At 41.9% G+C, this 18,834-nt stretch overlaps 1 protein-coding gene across 1 annotated transcript in view; it reads left to right on the forward strand.

Moving 5' to 3' along the window:
* Positions 1–18,834, forward strand: part of LOC126095189 (tryptophan 2,3-dioxygenase) — a 458,240-nt gene that overhangs the window by 432,151 nt on the left and 7,255 nt on the right. Inside the window, exon 8 of the mRNA XM_049909922.1 lies at positions 16,851–16,944. Within this exon, the coding sequence (XP_049765879.1) occupies positions 16,851–16,944 (94 nt within the window). The remainder of the gene's footprint in view (positions 1–16,850; positions 16,945–18,834) is intronic.

The raw sequence follows: 18,834 nt of genomic DNA on the forward strand, positions 1-18,834 counted from the left end.
ATATAATTTTGATGGTTGTATATATATTATTTGCCAACTAGAATGCAAGAAGCCCACAGAGTAGCACAAGAAAGGGTAACAGAAGTGAATGAAATCAGTGATGTTCACTATGAAAAGATGGAGAATCTTAGAATATTTAGGACAGGGGATATGATTCTTTTGAATAATGAGACCTTAAGGAGGGGTCATCATATGAAGCTAAATGCATAATTATGAGGACCATATAAAGTGACTGCAGTAGACCCACCCAATGTGAGACTTAGTGAAGATGCATTGAAACAAGCAGATAAAAGTAAATGCAGTGAGACTGATAGTAATACAGCCAGATGAGAACAAACCAAAGACATAGTTCAGCAATTAACCAAACACAGCTCCAGGTCCAGGACGGCAATTTTCAATTTTGTAGGAAAAATCAGTAATGTTGATTCAGAGCTCTGGATGTAGCAGATACTTAATTTTATACAACATTGTCGGGGCAGAATCACATGGTATACTATATAGTTACTAAAGCACAAATATTAAAAAATGATATGAACAAGTTGGAACAATTCATTCTACATTCACTACAGACAATGGATGCAGGACTAAAGAAAATAGCCACTTTCGTCACCATCAGTGAACAGATGATACAGTTAGCATCACTATTTACAGAATAAAGCACTGAGTATGAGGTGTTAATAAGTGCAATCATGCACACACAAAAAGAGATCCTAGCACCACATATCATGAATCCAACACAGCAAGTAAAATATTTAAGGTCAACTCAAAATAATCTTAGAAATACATGACTCCTCATACCCTTATCAGAAGCATGTGGTTATGTGCTTCTAAAAATAACAGAGTTAGATGTCTTTGTATTAGATAATGTATTAGGGTATGACATCAGTATTCCATGGTAGAAAACAAAGAGTTCAGTTTATATAGAATGTTGACATTGCAACAAGAGATGATAAAGGGAAATACATTTATGTACATCCAGAGAAAGAATATTTCATATTACATAATTCTAAGATGATTTATGTTAAACTCTAGCCAGATCAATTAGAATGCAAAGAGACTATTATGGGAACAAAGAGATGTAAACAAATCTTTGTAATGTTTCCCATATCTGACCAGAATGAGTGTGAAGTGCTATTATTGCAAAGCAGGGCATTCCAAAGAATTGTGCCTGAAAGTTAACTACCTTAGAAAAAAGTTTGTGGACATATCTTAAATAATGATTGGTTATACATAAGCCCAAAGGGAAAAAGTTTGACCATTTTGTGTGAAGGACAGGCTTCTATGGGTACTCACTCACAAGACATGGTATTGTTAACATTCCATACAAACTGCAAAGGTGTACAGAATAATGCATACCAATGTGGCTAGAAAGGACATTGGCCCCAGTTTTGCAATGGAAATCAATAGTTGTGAAGAACTGGACAGGAGGTTAAACATATTGGAGGTACCATTATAATTACCATTAAGACATTTAGTGGCTAGGTTAGGCGATCTACAGGTAGTTGGAAAAAGATTGAAGGATATGGAGCAGCTAATTGATAAACAGCAAAGACAAATGGACTATTCTAAACCTTTATCTTGTATAGCTTAAACTTAACTACAGTCATAGTTATCAGATGCTGTTGCTCGTATTGCCCATGTTGTAGATACATATATAAGTTTTTTTACAAACTGTTTTGGTGGTAAAATTGTTGCCAGTCAGCATGTGTTAAAACTACTCTAGTTAACACAACTGAGTCTACTCAGCTGAGAAGGGCAGGGGACATTGTCATCTATGAGAGACATCCTCATCAAGAAGAAGATAAAGTGTACTTAAAGAATAGAAGGTAGAAAAGAAATATGGATATTACATAACTATATTATAAGAAAAATCATGTGAAACAAATGTATTTGTGAATTTAAAGGAATTTATGTTACGTTGTATAAGTGCATTTGAAATATTTTAGGTGAGAAAGTGTCACGGCTATCAAATTTAATTAATGTAAGAAGTGGCACGGCTTGCTAGGAAAGGAGACAAACTTTATTAAGAGTAATATTCAAGACAATGCACACGACGTAGTTTCTGGAAATTGGAAAGTGGGCCAATGCCTCATATGAATTCAGACTTGTTGACAACCTGTTGAAGTGCCACTGCTGTAATGGTCAGGTGAGGACAGTACACTTGACACCCAGGTGACCTGCAGATGCTGGCATACAGCCAGAAATTCACCAAGTTTCTGGCGGGCTCTCAGGATGGCTTCTGCTTTTTTTTGACCTGTTCCACAGGCCTGGTCATTGATCTACTTGCTGTACACAGTTTGAGGGGCTGATGACAATATTATTCCTACTTCTCCTCCCATATTCTGTCACCTGATTCCCCATTTTGGAATGCCTCTACATAACACATCCCACACACCCGACACCACAAATATTATGTCAAGTCCCAGCACACATCCTGTCACCAGCTTTGGATGAAAGAGTGGCCCACGTGGCGCAAACAGAACATTGACAACAATGTTTTAGATTTTCAAATTGTCTTTAACAGAGTGAGAGGCGGAAAGTCTCCTAGAATACTTATGGTTCAAATGGCTCTGAGCACTATGGGATTTACCATCTGATGCCATCAGTCCCCTAGAACTTAGAACTACTTAAGCCTAACCAACCTAAGGACATCACACACATCCATGCCCGAGGCAGGATTCCAACCTGCAACCGTAGCAGTTAGAATACTTAAGCACAGGTGGTTTTGGAATGGAGGGGAAAAGTTGTTGCCTTCATAGAAACTGAATAAAGGTGCACACACTTAAGGATTCAATTTCAAAACAATTTACTTCCCACTAGTTATTCAGAGAGATGTCTCTGCAAATCAACCACTACACCCTAGCACTCTATACATTAGTCCTTTCCAGCAGCTCCCAGTTCCTGAGTTCATCTGTTTGCTATCAGAGATGAGCAGTCTGCTTGCGACTCATACACAATCAAATCCTTTAACCATAATGTGATACAAGTGCAAAATAACACTTATTCTTCTTTACACTCTTACATACAGAAGATATTAACTATTAATATTAACTATTAGTCACTGTGACTATATGCAATCTTTCCCAACAGGAGATAAGGGCTAGACAGTGCTTGTTCCTCTTTATATTCTGACACACAGAAGTATCAACTATTATTCATTTCTACTACTAAGGACAACTTCTGCAGGGCTTGTTCTTTCCTAACAGGCAGAAAACTCAATATATTAATTGTTACTGGATACTTATGAAAAACTTAGTTGACCTCCCTCAAATGTGTACAGACTTTTTACAACTTTTACTGCATCAGCATCAAAGTGTCTCTCTTTAGTGACTGCTGCTGATCACTTGGCTATTGCACTGCTCGTAGTTGCTTCCTGGTAATCACTCTCTTGGCCTCTCTTCACTGGCCATTTATACAACAGTCTTTCAGGGGACTTTGTGTGGGTATCTCCCATAGGAATGTTTTCCCTGACTTCTCCGTAGGTCTTCCTTAAGCTTCTTCCAGAACCTTCCAAAAGGTTCTCAAACATCCCGACTGTATGCCAGCATCTGCTAGTCATCTTGGTGCTTCATGGTGTTGTCCTTGCCTAGCCATCACAGCATCACCTCTTCCTCTGTAGGTTGTGACCAAGTCTGACTTCATACAGAGTACTGTCCTATTTTCTGATATCGGCCTGCCACCATGCCTTGTGCATTGTCTTGCTATTATTCTTAATACAGCTTTCCCCCTTTCCTCACAGCCATGCCACTTCTTACATTAATAAAATTTGATAGCCATGGCAGCATCTCAGAGTTATAGTTCCATTTTCAAGGATTACATTGACATTTTCTATGTTACTTTTGCTTCAGTTTATCTCTCTCACTTGACAGTGAAATGTTTATCTTCTGCAACAGTGCAAAACTTCCACAATGGCAAAAGAAGATAGCATTTCACAGGTACTGCTATTCAGTATTACACCAAAACAAAACACTTATATTTATATTAGTATATCTAAAAACAAAGATGATATGACTTACCAAACGAAAGCGCTGGCACGTCGATAGACACACAAACATACACACAAAATTCTAGCTTTCACAACCAACGGTTGCTTCGTCAGGAAAGAGGGAAGGAGAGGGAAAGACTAACACACACACACACACACACACACACACACACACACACACACACACACACACACAAGACTTACCAAACAAAAGCGCTGGCAGGTCGATAGACACACAAACAAACACAAACATACACAAACATACACACAAAATTCTAGCTTTCGCAACCAACGGTTGCCTCGTCAGGAAAGAGGGAAGGAGAAGGAAAGACAAAAGGATATGGGTTTTAAGGGAGAGGGTAAGGAGTCATTCCAATCCCGGGAGCGGAAAGACTTACCTTAGGGGGAAAAAAGGACAGGTATACACTCGCACACACACACATATCCGTCCACACATACACAGACACAAGCAGATATATATATATACAAGCAGACATATACAAAGGCAAAGAGTTTGGGCAGAGATGTCAGTCGAGGCGGAAGTGCAGAGGCAAAGATGTTGTTGAATGACAGGTGAGGTATGAGTAGCGGCAACTTGAAATTAGCGGAGATTGAGGCCTGGTGGATAACGGGAAGAGAGGATATATTGAAGAGCAAGTTCCCATCTCCGGAGTTCGGATAGGTTGGTGTTAGTGGGAAGTATCCAGATAACCCGGACGGTGTAACACTGTGCCAAGATGTGCTGGCCATGCACCAAGGCATGTTTAAACACAGGGTGATCCTCATTACCGACAAACACTGTCTGCCTGTGTCCATTCATGCGAATGGACAGTTTGTTGCTGGTCATTCCCACATAGAATGTGTCACAGTGTAGGCAGGTCAGTTGGTAAATCACGTGGGTGCTTTCACACGTGGCTCTGCCTTTGATCGTGTACACCCTCCGGGTTACAGGACTGGAGTAGGTGGTGGTGGGAGGGTGCATGGGACAGGTTTTACACCGGGGGCGGTTACAAGGGTAGGAGCCAGAGGGTAGGGAAGGTGGTTTGGGGATTTCATAGGGATGAACTAAGAGGTTACGAAGGTTAGGTGGATGGCGGAAAGACACTATTGGTGGAGTGGGGAGGATTTCATGAAGGATGGATCTCATTTCAGGGCAGGATTTGAGGAAGTCGTATCCCTGCTGGAGAGCGACATTCAGAGTCTGATCCAGTCCCGGAAAGTATCCTGTCACAAGTGGGGCACTTTTGTGGTTCTTCTGTGGGAGGTTCCGGGTTTGAGGGGATGAGGAAGTGGCTCTGGTTATTTGCTTCTGTACCAGGTCGGGAGGGTAGTTGCGGGATGTGAAAGCTGTTGTCAGGTTGTTGGTGTAATGGTTCAGGGATTCCGGACTGGAGCAGATTCGTTTGACACGAAGACCTAGGCTGTAGGGAAGGGACCGTTTGATGTGGAATGGGTGGCAGCTGTCATAATGGAGATACTGTTGCTTGTTGGTGGGTTTCATGTGGACGGACGTGTGAAGCTGGCCATTGAACAGGTGGAGGTCAACGTCAAGGAAAGTGGCATGGGATTTGGAGTAGGACCAGGTGAATCTGATGGAACCAAAGCAGTTGAGGTTGGAGAGGAAATTCTGGAGTTCTTCTTCACTGTGAGTCCAGATCATGAAGATGTCATCAATAAATCTGTACCAAACTTTGGGTTGGCAGGCCTGGGTAACCAAGAAGGCTTCCTCTAAGCGACCCATGAATAGGTTGGCGTACGAGGGGGCCATCCTGGTACCCATGGCTGTTCCCTTTAATTGTTGGTATGTCTGGCCTTCAAAAGTGAAGAAGTTGTGGGTCAGGATGAAGCTGGCTAAGGTAATGAGGAAAGAGGTTTTAGGTAGGGTGGCAGGTGATCGGCATGAAAGGAAGTGCTCCATCGCAGCGAGGCCCTGGACGTGCGGGATATTTGTGTATAAGGAAGTGGCATCAATGGTTACAAGGATGGTTTCCGGGGGTAACAGATTGGGTAAGGATTTCAGGCGTTCGAGAAAGTGGTTGGTGTCTTTGATGAAGGATGGGAGACTGCATGTAATGGGTTGAAGGTGTTGATCTACGTAGGCAGAGATACGTTCTGTGGGGGCTTGGTAACCAGCTACAATGGGGCGGCCAGGATGATTGGGGTGTGAATTTTAGGAAGAAGGTAGAAGATAGGGGTGCGGGGTGTCGGTGGGGTCAGGAGGTTGATGGAGTCAGGTGAAACGTTTTGTAGGGGGCCTAAGGTTCTGAGGATTCCTTGAAGCTCCGCCTGGACATCAGGAATGGGATTACCTTGGCAAACTTTGTATGTGGTGTTGTCTGAAAGCTGACGCAGTCCTCAGCCACATACTCCCGACGATCAAGTACCACGGTCGTGGAACCCTTGTCCGCCGGAAGAATGATAATGGATCGGTCAGCCTTCAGATCATGGATAGCCTAGGCTTCAGCAGTGGTGATGTTGGGAGTAGGATTAAGGTTTTTTAAGAAGGATTGAGTGGCAAGGCTGGAAGTCAGAAATTCCTGGAAGGTTTGGAGAGGGTGATTTTGAGGAAGAGGAGGTGGGCCCTGCTGTGATGGAGGACGGAACTGTTCCAGGCAGGGTTCAATTTGGATAGTGTCTTGGGGAGTTGGATCATTAGGAGTAGGATTAGGATCATTTTTCTTCGTGGCAAAGTGATATTTCCAGCAGAGAGTAGGAGTGTAGGACAGTAAATCTTTGACGAGGCCTGAATCTGGGAGTGGGGCTGAAGGTGAGGCCTTTGGATAGGACAGAGGTTTCGGATTGGGAGAGAGGTTTGGAGGAAAGGTTAACTACTGAATTAGGGTGTTGTGGTTCCAGATTGTGTTGATTGGAATTTTGAGGTTTTGGAGGGAGTGGAGCTGGAAGTGGGAGATTGAGTAGATGGGAGAGACTGGGATTGTGTGCAATGAGAGGAGGTTAGGGTTTGCTGGAAAGGTTGTGAAGGGTGAGTGAGTTGCCTATTCGGAGGTGGGAAACCAGGAGACTGGATAGTTTTTTGAGGTGAAGGGTGGCATGCTGTTCTAATTTGCGGTTGGCCTGTAGGAGGTTGCTCTGAACAGCCGGTGTGGATGTGGGAGAGGAAAGATTGAGGACTTTTATTAAGGATAGGAGTTGACGGGCGTGTTCATTGGCTGAGTTGATGTGTAGGTGAAGGATTAGGTGGGTGAGGGCAATGGATTGTTCAGTTTGGAACTGGTATAGGGACTGATGGAAAGAAGGGTTGCTGCCAGAGATGGGAACTTTAAGTGTGAGGCCTTTGGGGGTAATGCCAAATGTCAGACAAGCCTGAGAAAATAAAATATGCGAGCGTAATCTGGCTAGGGTGAAGGCATGTTTGTGGAGGGAATGTAAATAAAACTTAATGGGGTCGTTGTGGGGGTGTTGTGAGGGTGACATGGTATTAGAAGGTGGAAAGTGTAACATGAGGCTGAAATGAAAATGAAAATAAAAATATATGGGGAGAGATAAAGGTGAACTAGAAAGTAACTGGAGATCTGTTGTGAAAAAAGGCGAAAAAGTGTTGGTTAAAGCTGGGCTATGTTGATCCTGTGGTGAACTTGGGTTGGTAGACAACGATGTGCACAAAGGTTAGGTGGTTGTGTTGCCGCCAAAACACGTTAAAGGATGGAGAAATTCGCGAAAATTTCGAAAAAACTGCTTGTAAATGTATTAAAAGGAGTGGTTTTGTGGTGGCAGATTATGAAAATGAGGCTAACAATTGTCTGGCGAAGAAATAATGACGTTAAAACCTGTGGGAAGCGGCTACAAATTATCAGTGATGTGGGAAAAACGGAAATAAAGCGAAAGTTATCAGAACTAGCCGAAATGGTTGTTTAATAGGTGAAAGGAACTGTTAGTGAACTAGAAACGGTGGATTTTATAGCAGTGGTAGTGTTGAAAGCGGAAAAAAAAATTTTGTTTGGTTATGGTTTGGAAGTGGGTGACGTATTATTGAGAATATATAGGCGTGATAAAATTTTATAGTAGATTACGGTAAAAAGGAGAAGGTGAATAAAAAGTGAAATTACTGGCATAAACAGAGAGAGAAAATAAGACGACAGAAAAGATTTCAAATGCAACAGTGACAATAACAAACATAATTGTTGAGTTCAAATTAATGATATGAATATAATAGAGGGAAACATTCCACGTGGGAAAAAAGTATCTCAAAACAAAGATGATATGACTTACCAAACGAAAGCACTTGCACATCGATAGCCACACAAACATACACACAAAATTCTAACTTTAGCAACTAACGGTTGCTTCGTCAGGAAAGAAGGAAGGAGAGGGAAAGACAAAAGGATGTGGGTTTTAAGGGAGAGGGTAAGGGGTCATTCCAATCCCGGGAGCGGAAAGAACTTACCTTAGGGGGAAAAAAGGATGGGTATACACTCGCACACACACACATATCCATCCACACATATATAGACACAAGCCGTCCACCTAACCTTCGTAACCTATTACTTCATCCCTATGATATCCCCAAACCACCTCTGGCTCCTACCCTTGTAACAACCCCCGGTGTAAAACCTGTCCCATGCACCCTCCCACCACCACCTACTCCAGTTCTGTAACCTGGAGGGTGTACAAGATCAAAGGCAGTGCCACGTGTGAAAGCACCCACGTGATTTACCAACTGACCTGCCTACACTGTAACGCATTCTATGTGGGAATGACCAGCAACAAACTGTCCATTCGCATGCATGGACACAGGCAAACAGTGTTTGTCGGTAATGAGGATCATCCTGTGGCTAAACGTGCCTTGGTGCACAGCCAGCACATCTTGGCACAGTGTTACACTGTCTGGGTTATCTGGATATTTCCCACAAACACCAACCTATCCGAACTCCAAAGATGGGAACCTGCTCTTCGATATATCCTCTCTTCCTGTTATCCACCAGGACTCAATCTCCGCTAATTTCAAGTTGCCGCTACTCATACCTCACCTGTCAACATCTTTGCCTCTGCACTTCCGCCTCAACTGACATCTCTGCCCAAACTCTTTGCCTTTGAATATGTCTGCTTGTCTCTGTATATGTGTGGACGGATGTGTGTGTGTGTGTGTGTGTGTGTGTGTGTGTGTGTGTGTGTGTGTGTGTGTGTGTGTGTGTGAGCGCGCGCGCGCATATATACCCGTCCTTTTTTCCCCCTAAGGTAAGTCTTTCCGCTCCCGGGATTGGAATGACCCCTTACCCTCTCCCTTAAAACCCACATCCTTTCGTCTTTCCCTCTCCTTCCCTCTTTCCTGACGAAACAACTGTTGGTTGCTAAAGCTAGAATTTTGTGTGTATGTTTGTGTGGCTATCGACGTACCAGCGCTTTCGTTTGGTAAGTCATATCATCTTTGTTTTTAGATATTTTTTTCCCATGTGGAAAGTTTCCCCCTATTATATTCATATCATTAATTTGAACTCAACAATTATGTTTGTTATTGTCACTGTTGCATTTGAAATCTTTTCTGTCGTCTTATTTTCTCTCTCTGTTTTTGCCAGTAGTTTCACTTTTTATTCACCTTCTCCTTTTTACTGTAATCTACTATAAAATTTTATCACGCCTATATATTCTCAATAATACGTCACCCACTTCCAAACCATAACCAAAAAAAATTTTTTTTCCGCTTTCAACACTACCGCTGCTATAAAATCCACTGTTTCTAGTTCACTAACAGTTCCTTTCACCTATTAAACAACCATTTCGGCTAGTTCTGATAACTGTCGCTTTATTTCCGTTTTTCCCACATCACTGATAATTTGTAGCCGCTTCCCACAGGTTTTAACATCATTATTTCTTCGCTTGACAATTGTTAGCCTCATTTTCATAATCTGCCACCACAAAACCACTCCTTTTAATACATTTACACGCAGTTTTTTCGAAATTTTCGCGAATTTCTCCATCCTTTAACGTGTTTTGGCGGCAGCACAACCACCTAACCTTTGTGCACATTGTTGTCTACCAACCCAAGTTCACCACAGGATCAACATAGCCCAGCTTTAACCAACACTTTTTCGCCTTTTTTCACAACAGATCTCCAGTTACTTTCTAGTTCACCTTTATCTCTCCCCATATATTTTTATTTTCATTTTCATTTCAGCCTCATGTTACACTTTCCACCTTCTAATACCATGTCACCCTCACAACACCCCCACAACGACCCCATTAAGTTTTATTTACATTCCCTCCACAAACATGCCTTCACCCTAGCCAGATTACGCTCGCATATTTTATTTTCTCAGGCTTGTTTGACATTTGGCATTACCCCCAAAGGCCTCACACTTAAAGTTCCCATCTCTGGCTGCAACCCTTCTTTCCATCAGTCCCTATACCAGTTCCAAACTGAACAATCCATTGCCCTCACCCACCTAATCCTTCACCTACACATCAACTCAGCCAATGAACACGCCCGTCAACTCCTATCCTTAATAAAAGTCCTCAATCTTTCCTCTCCCACATCCACACCGGCTGTTCAGAGCAACCTCCTACAGGCCAACCGCAAATTAGAACAGCATGCCACCCTTCACCTCAAAAAACTATCCAGTCTCCTGGTTTCCCACCTCCGAATAGGCAACTCACTCACCCTTCACAACCTTTCCAGCAAACCTCAACCTCCTCTCATTGCACACAAACCCAGTCTCTCCCATCTACTCAATCTCCCACTTCCAGCTCCACTCCCTCCAAAACCTCAAAATTCCAATCAACACAATCTGGAACCACAACACACTAATTCAGTAGTTAACCTTTCCTGCAAACCTCTCTCCCAATCCGAAACCTCTGTCCTATCCAAAGGCCTCACCTTCAGCCCCACTCCCAGATTCAGGCCTCGTCAAAGATTTACTGTCCTACACTCCTACTCTCTGCTGGAAATATCACTTTGCCACGAAGAAAAATGATCCTAATCCTACTCCTAATGATCCAACTCCCCAAGACACTATCCAAATTGAACTCTGCCTGGAACAGTTCCATCCTCCATCACAGCGGAGCCCACCTCCTCTTCCTCAAAATCACCCTCTCCAAACCTTCCAGGAATTTCTGACTTCCAGCCTTGCCACTCAATCCTTCTTAAAAAACCTTAATCCTACTCCCAACATCACCACTGCTGAAGCCTAGGCTATCCATGATCTGAAGGCTGACCGATCCATTATCATTCTTCCGGCGGACAAGGGTTCCACGACCGTGGTACTTGATCGTCGGGAGTATGTGGCTGAGGACTGCGTCAGCTTTCAGACAACACCACATACAAAGTTTGCCAAGGTAATCCCATTCCTGATGTCCAGGCGGAGCTTCAAGGAATCCTCAGAACCTTAGGCCCCCTACAAAACGTTTCACCTGACTCCATCAACCTCCTGACCCCACCGACACCCTGCACCCCTATCTTCTACCTTCTTCCTAAAATTCACATCCCAATCATCCTGGCCGCCCCATTGTAGCTGGTTACCAAGCCCCCACAGAACGTGTCTCTGCCTACGTAGATCAACACCTTCAACCCATTACATGCAGTCTCCCATCCTTCATCAAAGACACCAACCACTTTCACGAACGCCTGAAATCCTTACCCAATCTGTTACCCCCGGAAACCATCCTTGTAACCATTGATGCCACTTCCTTATACACAAATATCCCGCACGTCCAGGGCCTCGCTGCGATGGAGCACTTCCTTTCATGCCGATCACCTGCCACCCTACCTAAAACCTCTTTCCTCATTACCTTAGCCAGCTTCATCCTGACCCACAACTTCTTCACTTTTGAAGGCCAGACATACCAACAATTAAAGGGAACAACCATGGGTACCAGGATGGCCCCCTCGTACGCCAACCTATTCATGGGTCGCTTAGAGGAAGCCTTCTTGGTTACCCAGGCCTGCCAACCCAAAGTTTGGTACAGATTTATTGATGACATCTTCATGATCTGGACTCACAGTGAAGAAGAACTCCAGAATTTCCTCTCCAACCTCAACTGCTTTGGTTCCATCAGATTCACCTGGTCCTACTCCAAATCCCATGCCACTTTCCTTGACGTTGACCTCCACCTGTTCAATGGCCAGCTTCACACGTCCATCCACATGAAACCCACCAACAAGCAACAGTATCTCCATTGTGACAGCTGCCACCCATTCCACATCAAACGGTCCCTTCCCTACAGCCTAGGTCTTCATGGCAAACGAATCTGCTCCAGTCCGGAATCCCTGAACCATTACACCAACAACCTGATAACAGCTTTCACATCCCGCAACTACCCTCCCGACCTGGTACTGAAGCAAATAACCAGAGCCACTTCCTCATCCCCTCAAACCCGGAACCTCCCACAGAAGAACCACAAAAGTGCCCCACTTGTGACAGGATACTTTCCGGGACTGGATCAGACTCTGAATGTGGCTCTCCAGCAGGGATATGACTTCCTCAAATCCTGTCCTGAAATGAGATCCATCCTTCATGAAATCCTCCCCACTCCACCAAGAGTGTCTTTCCGCCGTCCACCTAACCTTCGTAACCTCTTAGTTCATCCATATGAAATCCCCAAACCACCTTCCCTACCCTCTGGCTCCTACCCTTGTAACCGCCCCCGGTGTAAAACCTGTCCCATGCACCCTCCCACCACCACCTACACCAGTCCTGTAACCTGGAGGGTGTACACGATCAAAAGCAGAGCCACGTGTGAAAGCACCCACGTGAGTTACCAACTGACCTGCCTACACTGTGACGCATTCTATGTGGGAATGACCAGCAACAAACTGTCCATGCACATGAATGGACACAGGCAGACAGTGTTTGTCGGTAATGAGGATCACCCTGTGTCTAAACTTGCCTTGGTGCACGGCCAGCACATCTTGGCATAGTGTTACACCGTCCGCGTTATCTGGATACTTCCCATTAACATCAACCTATCCGAACTCTGGAGATGGGAACTTGCTCTTCAATATATCCTCTCTTCCCGTTATCCACCAGGCCTCAATCTCCGCTAATTTCAAGTTGCCGCTACTCATACTTCACCTGTCATTCAACAACATCTTTGTCTCTGCACTTCTGCTTCGACTGACATCTCTGCCCAAACTCTTTGCCTTTGAATATGTCTGCTTGTGTCTGTATACACGTGTGTACGTGTGTGTGTGTGTGTGTGTGTGTGTGTGTGTGTGTGTGTGTGTGTGTGTGTGTGTGTTTAAGGTAAGTCTTTCCACTCCCGGGACTGGAATGACCCCTTACCCTCTCCCTTAAAACCCACATCCTTTCGTCTTTCCCTCTCCTTCCCTCTTTGCTGATGAAGCAACCGTTGGTTGCGAAAGCTAGAATTTTGTGTGTATGTTTGTGTTTGTGTGTCTATCGACATGCCAGCGCTTTCGTTTGGTAAGTCATATCATCTTTGTTTTTAGATATATTTTTCCCACATGGAATGTTTCCCTCTATTATATTCATATATTTATATTAGACAACACCAAACTCATCTCTTTTATGAAACACCACCTCCTACTAGCTATTGGTTCCTCAATCTGGTACACAGCCTCTACCTACTGATCACATAACCAGGGACAGCTATGGCGTGCTAAACCACATGCAAGCCAGATGTGCAGGCTGAGGCTCAGCATGTCTCAGCTTTGCTCAGCCCTTCCTCGAAGTACCTGGTACAATGCGACATTTCATTTAGTATTGCGGTTTGACATCATTCAGTGAGCACTTCTCTTCAGTTCATCATAATCATGGTGTCACCACAGTTAACTCTTCACTATTTGTTCATGGTAAGAAGGATGTTCACAGGTTCATTAGCAGTTTCACAAAAGAGGCAGTCTAGCGACCTAGTGTCACAAGTCACATAAAGACTTAATGACAAAAGACAGGGCTGGGAATTCTTGATATCTCTTACACAGTCACATAACTGACAAGTACTGCAAATTTGCTTTGAAATGACATGGCCGTGAGAAAGAATTTAAAGATTTAGTTGACAATGAAACAGCAAAAAACTGCAACAACTGACAGACGGGATTCAGTGTTCCACTGACACTTAAAGCTGACTATTGTTGAATCTATGGAGGTAAAAGGAGTGCATGATTGAAAATTAGAATAGTCAGAAAGGCTTACACATCTCATATTTTTAGTGTACTAGGCTGCACACTGCCCACAAAATAGCATTACAAGGTGAGAAACAACTTATTACTGATTTAAAGTGGGTGCATTCAAAAAGCAAATTGCCTTGTAGAAGGTGCAGATTGTGATAAACACAGTCCAATCACCTAAGCTCACAGGCATTCAAGAAAATGGGAAGTTTGAAGAATTCATTGTCACCTTGAAAGAACTATAAGGATAGTTTTTAAATGTTTCGAGGATACTGCCAATCTTACTTCTGTTTTTGAACTATTTTCAAAACTGTTTGCCATTTGAGTTGAAAGTGCTCATGTGCATGTGCAAGATGTAACTGACTGACCTGCAGTGTATTTTAAAAACAAATCCTTTTATATTAAAATTGTCCCAAATGTCTACATTGTCTTCCTCAGGTAGATTTTTCAAGTCTCCATAATGAGATTGCAAAATTGCTACAATATTTTGATCAACATGTGTGTGAGAAAGACCTTTTTCCGATTATGAAACTAAATACACCGTCGTTACGGTAACCTAAGTGCGAAAATCTGGGAAATAGTCTGTCTCTGTCCATATGCTGGCAGTCTGGACCAGAAAAAAATTATATCATGTCTTCAGTCTTAATTATTTAATTAAATAATACTGAAAATTTGTTTCATTTGTGATCTGTGTTGTGGCAGTGAGAGATGTATGTAGCCAGCCTGAGTACTATGACATGTGAGCCAGGACATAGCTTGTGAGCTGAATTCTTGGCAATTCCTAACATATAGGGAACAGAAAATCACTGGTTAGAGTATCATGGCTGTACACAGATATTCTTCTAAACTTTCTGTGCTGGCAAATAAATTTACAATCTCAGAGGATCACTAACTCCTGAAATCATAAATGTGAAACACTTCTAAATATCACCTCTGTCGCAGATGGTCCAATGTTTTGCCTCCTGCACCCAGGAGGGCTGCCAGCTGGCACCAAGGTTCTGGAAGCAACCAACGTTCAGACCTTTCAGCTAATGAGCCTGGGAAGTACAAGGATGTTCTCATTAGTCATCTTATTTACCTGGTAATAGCCTTCTTGTGATAACAGTTGCCTCCAGCTAAGACTTTTTGCCAGTTAATTTCCAACTTAAGTGGTGCTGGAAAGTCGCTAGCACAACATTTAACTCACCATGTGAATCTTTCCTGTAGTTCACTCACTTTAGGAAGATTAGTGAAACTTACCCCATCATGTCCAGCCAACAGACCAAGAAAAACCTGCTGACTGGGTCCAAGTATGCCTGATGTGGGCTCTTATGTTACAAACAAGTAATATCACATTTCCATGGCATGGCTATATGCCAGGACAGCCTCAGAAGTCCCTGCCTCAATTAAAATTGAAATCTCATAACAATTATTGCCCCTCTGAACCCTCATCTCAACATATTTCACAAGGGCTTAAGTTTTCAAAACATACTCGGCATAATGTACACAATTTGTGATGATAACTTTGTTTTGACTGCATCATACTGCAAAGCATGAGTGTGACACTCTACAGTCTTTTTCCATTGCTAAAATAGTGCCATTACCTCCAAGCACCAAAAATATTTCTCTTGCTAAAATATTTAGCTAAGCAAGCAGTTTTCTAACAATATGGTCCTCAAAGATTTCTTGTTAGTAGTCCGATGAAATGAAAATGTATTGTTTTATATGTAGTCTGCACTGTGGGTATCTGTAGTCTAAACAGATGCACACACGTGAGATGTATGACTTTTTTGAATATCTAAGAGCTTCTTACATAGAGCCTGATCCAGGTGAGCTCCTTGATCTCTACCTTTGGTAATTGTAAATCAATTTGATTTGTTAGTCATCGTATAATATGGTCAAGGGTTAAACTGTTTGTTGTGAACCAGTTGTAAGCTTGTTCCATTAATCTTCTGGGTGGTGAGGGTGTATTTGGGCTCTTCATCAGTATACTAATTTCATTACCAAACCTCACAGTTTTTTATGAGTTCTCTCAGTATCCTTTGTAAATCATTTCTGTAAGTCAAGAACAGAAGGAGACCAAGGACTGTTTTCTCACTCTGAACTTACTTTCATTCCTGCATTCCTGTCATTCAGTTTGTTAATGTGACTTTCTGCTTTCTGTTGTTCTATTGTTAAGGTATGACTCCATCCATGCAAGGTGAATGCCTTTAATGCCAACCATTTTATTTTCCCCTGAAGAATGTGAATGCCTTGTTAAGACCACAGAATAAAATCAACATTAGTTTTTCTTTTTCTACCAGAAATGAGTTCTTACAATGCTTTCTCAGTAGAGAAACCTTTATGGAAGCCTGAGCAGTTGTTAAAATGTTATTCTTAGATAAGTGGTTCAATATTCTGTTGTAAGCTACCTTCACAAAACTTTATAACAACATGGGAAGGAGGGAGACGAGTCTGCAATTAATAGTTCAACTGAATACCTTCACTTTTATAAATAGATGTTATTGCCACATACTTTAAGGAAACTCTTGACTCACTGGCTGTTTACAAATTCAGTATTACAGCATCACAGTTAAAAACACTTGTCAGTGTCCCGATGGTTTTTGTAATCTCTGCAACAGATGACTGGCAAAACTTATGTTCGATGGAGGAGTAATCATGAAACAAATGATTTTTCACCCTTATAGTTACATGAATTCTGTTTCACTTAAATGCTGAAAACCTGTTCCTTCTTGTGACAATTTATCTATAGTTTTCTGCCAGTATATCATAACTCTCCTGCTAATGACAATACTTCATTCTCAGATAACCATGTCATAATGGTGCAACGGATGATTGGATCTGCACAGCTTGGTACAGGTGGTTCCTCAGGTTATCAGTATCTCCGATCTACTCTCAGGTGAGTAAAATACTTAAGGCTGAACTTTGTTACAGAATTTTTGTGGCTACTGAGAGAAATTTAGAATGAAATGAAAGCTACACAATTAAATTGTTAGTAATAAGAAAACATGGATGTATAATTTTGAGAAAAATGAGATGTTGAGTGCCATTAAACTGACAGAAGTATATGTGGTGGGATGAGTGGAAGCTTGGAGGGAGAAATAGTAAACACATGAAATAATAAATTTAATTATAAATAAACATGGCAACTAAAAATTCATCAATAAATACACTGATACAACATTTAAATCTACAACATAAGAAACTGAAATGTAAATAAAGTGAAAGTACCAATGAAAAATGCACTAACAGTAAATATAAGCATTACAGTCAAAACTGCTAGAGCAAAAGTCACACCAACATGCAACAATTATAGAAGAAAGGATTTTGTTTCTTGATAACTACAGAGCTGTACCACAAGTGATGGAAAGAAGGGGACAATGAGACAGTGTGTCAAGCATGTGAGTGGCCTTGATCAGATAAGAGAGAAAAAGGTACAATGCAGGTACAAATAAACAGTTCATTCAAACCCATACTACAGACTAGTTAAGAACCTGCTATTTCTGTTTTTACCTGTGTCTGTTACTAATTCGTAAGTAATGATAAAGGAGAGGAGAATCGTGAGAAAGGGTACCTTCTGCAGTTATCTTCTAGAGCTTCAACCAAAGAATTTTGTAAATACTTTGAGTAACTAACATGCTGTGAACTGACAGTTTCTACACAACATTCATTGATACATTTATTTACAATTATCAAATGCAGCTTTTGTTGTCCAACGTATGATGTGCATATACCGTATGATTATCAGGACAGCCTTCTCAACACAGAGTTTAGACTAAGGACAAACAAAACCAAGACAAGTGTAATGAAGAAATCAACATTTTTGGAGTTATATAAAAAAACATTATACTATCTGAGAAACAAGCCTGAAAATGATGGCTATGGCTGAAGGGAAGGAGGTGCCACATAGTGCCATTAAGGGAGATGTTTTTGAAATAAACTACTGTAACAGGGCAGTTTACGGAAATGAAACATTTGCCATGGGAAAATTGGAGCATTTGAAATGCCGTGCTACAGAAGTTTATGATAAATAAACAAGACAGAAAAAAATTTAATGAAGAGATACCAAAAGAAAAGAATCATAGGACGAAAGCTGTTGGAAGCTCCTAACTGTACAAGTGCCACATTAGTGTAATTTTAAAAAACGGATTATTGTCATGGGACTGAAGTACTATGAAGAGACAACTAGTGTTGTTAGTGTTGTGAAGTTAAGTGTCCTCAAAACGTGAGATCATATTCCTGAACAAGATTATGTAAAGTTACAACCAAAATTCAGCTTAATCACGACAGTTAACATACTGCACTATTCAGGATGCCTAATATAAAGGCTCTGAAGCTGTAGAAATATATAAAAGCTATAGTACAACCGTAAAATATGTAAAATAAAATGATTAAAAGAGTGTGTGGTGACATCTGGTTGGCAAGCCATGTGGGATACTCCCATTCCTCAGAAAGATCTAGTCTGAAAGAGTGCTTGTTGGTGGCTGACAGGCTGTAATTACAGCTAAATATATTACATGAATGACCTCAGTGTGTATTTCGAAAAGCCTTGCTGGACAGTGATATCTTCACCACCTGGATATCTTCACCTCCTGGAAATTCATCCATGAGAGCATTGTGAAGAAGGCTGATGTTATCATCTACGAAGTGGAAGGCAAGAGCAGCTGCAGCTTTGAAAAATGTTAACTATGTTGTTATATCTCTCTATATCCAGAATGAATTTTCACTCTGCAGTGGAATGTGCACTGCTAGGAAACTTCCTGGGATATTAAAACTGTGTACTGGACTG

Source organism: Schistocerca cancellata, chromosome 8 (genome assembly GCF_023864275.1).
Source record: "Schistocerca cancellata isolate TAMUIC-IGC-003103 chromosome 8, iqSchCanc2.1, whole genome shotgun sequence".
NCBI lineage: Eukaryota > Metazoa > Arthropoda > Insecta > Orthoptera > Acrididae > Schistocerca > Schistocerca cancellata.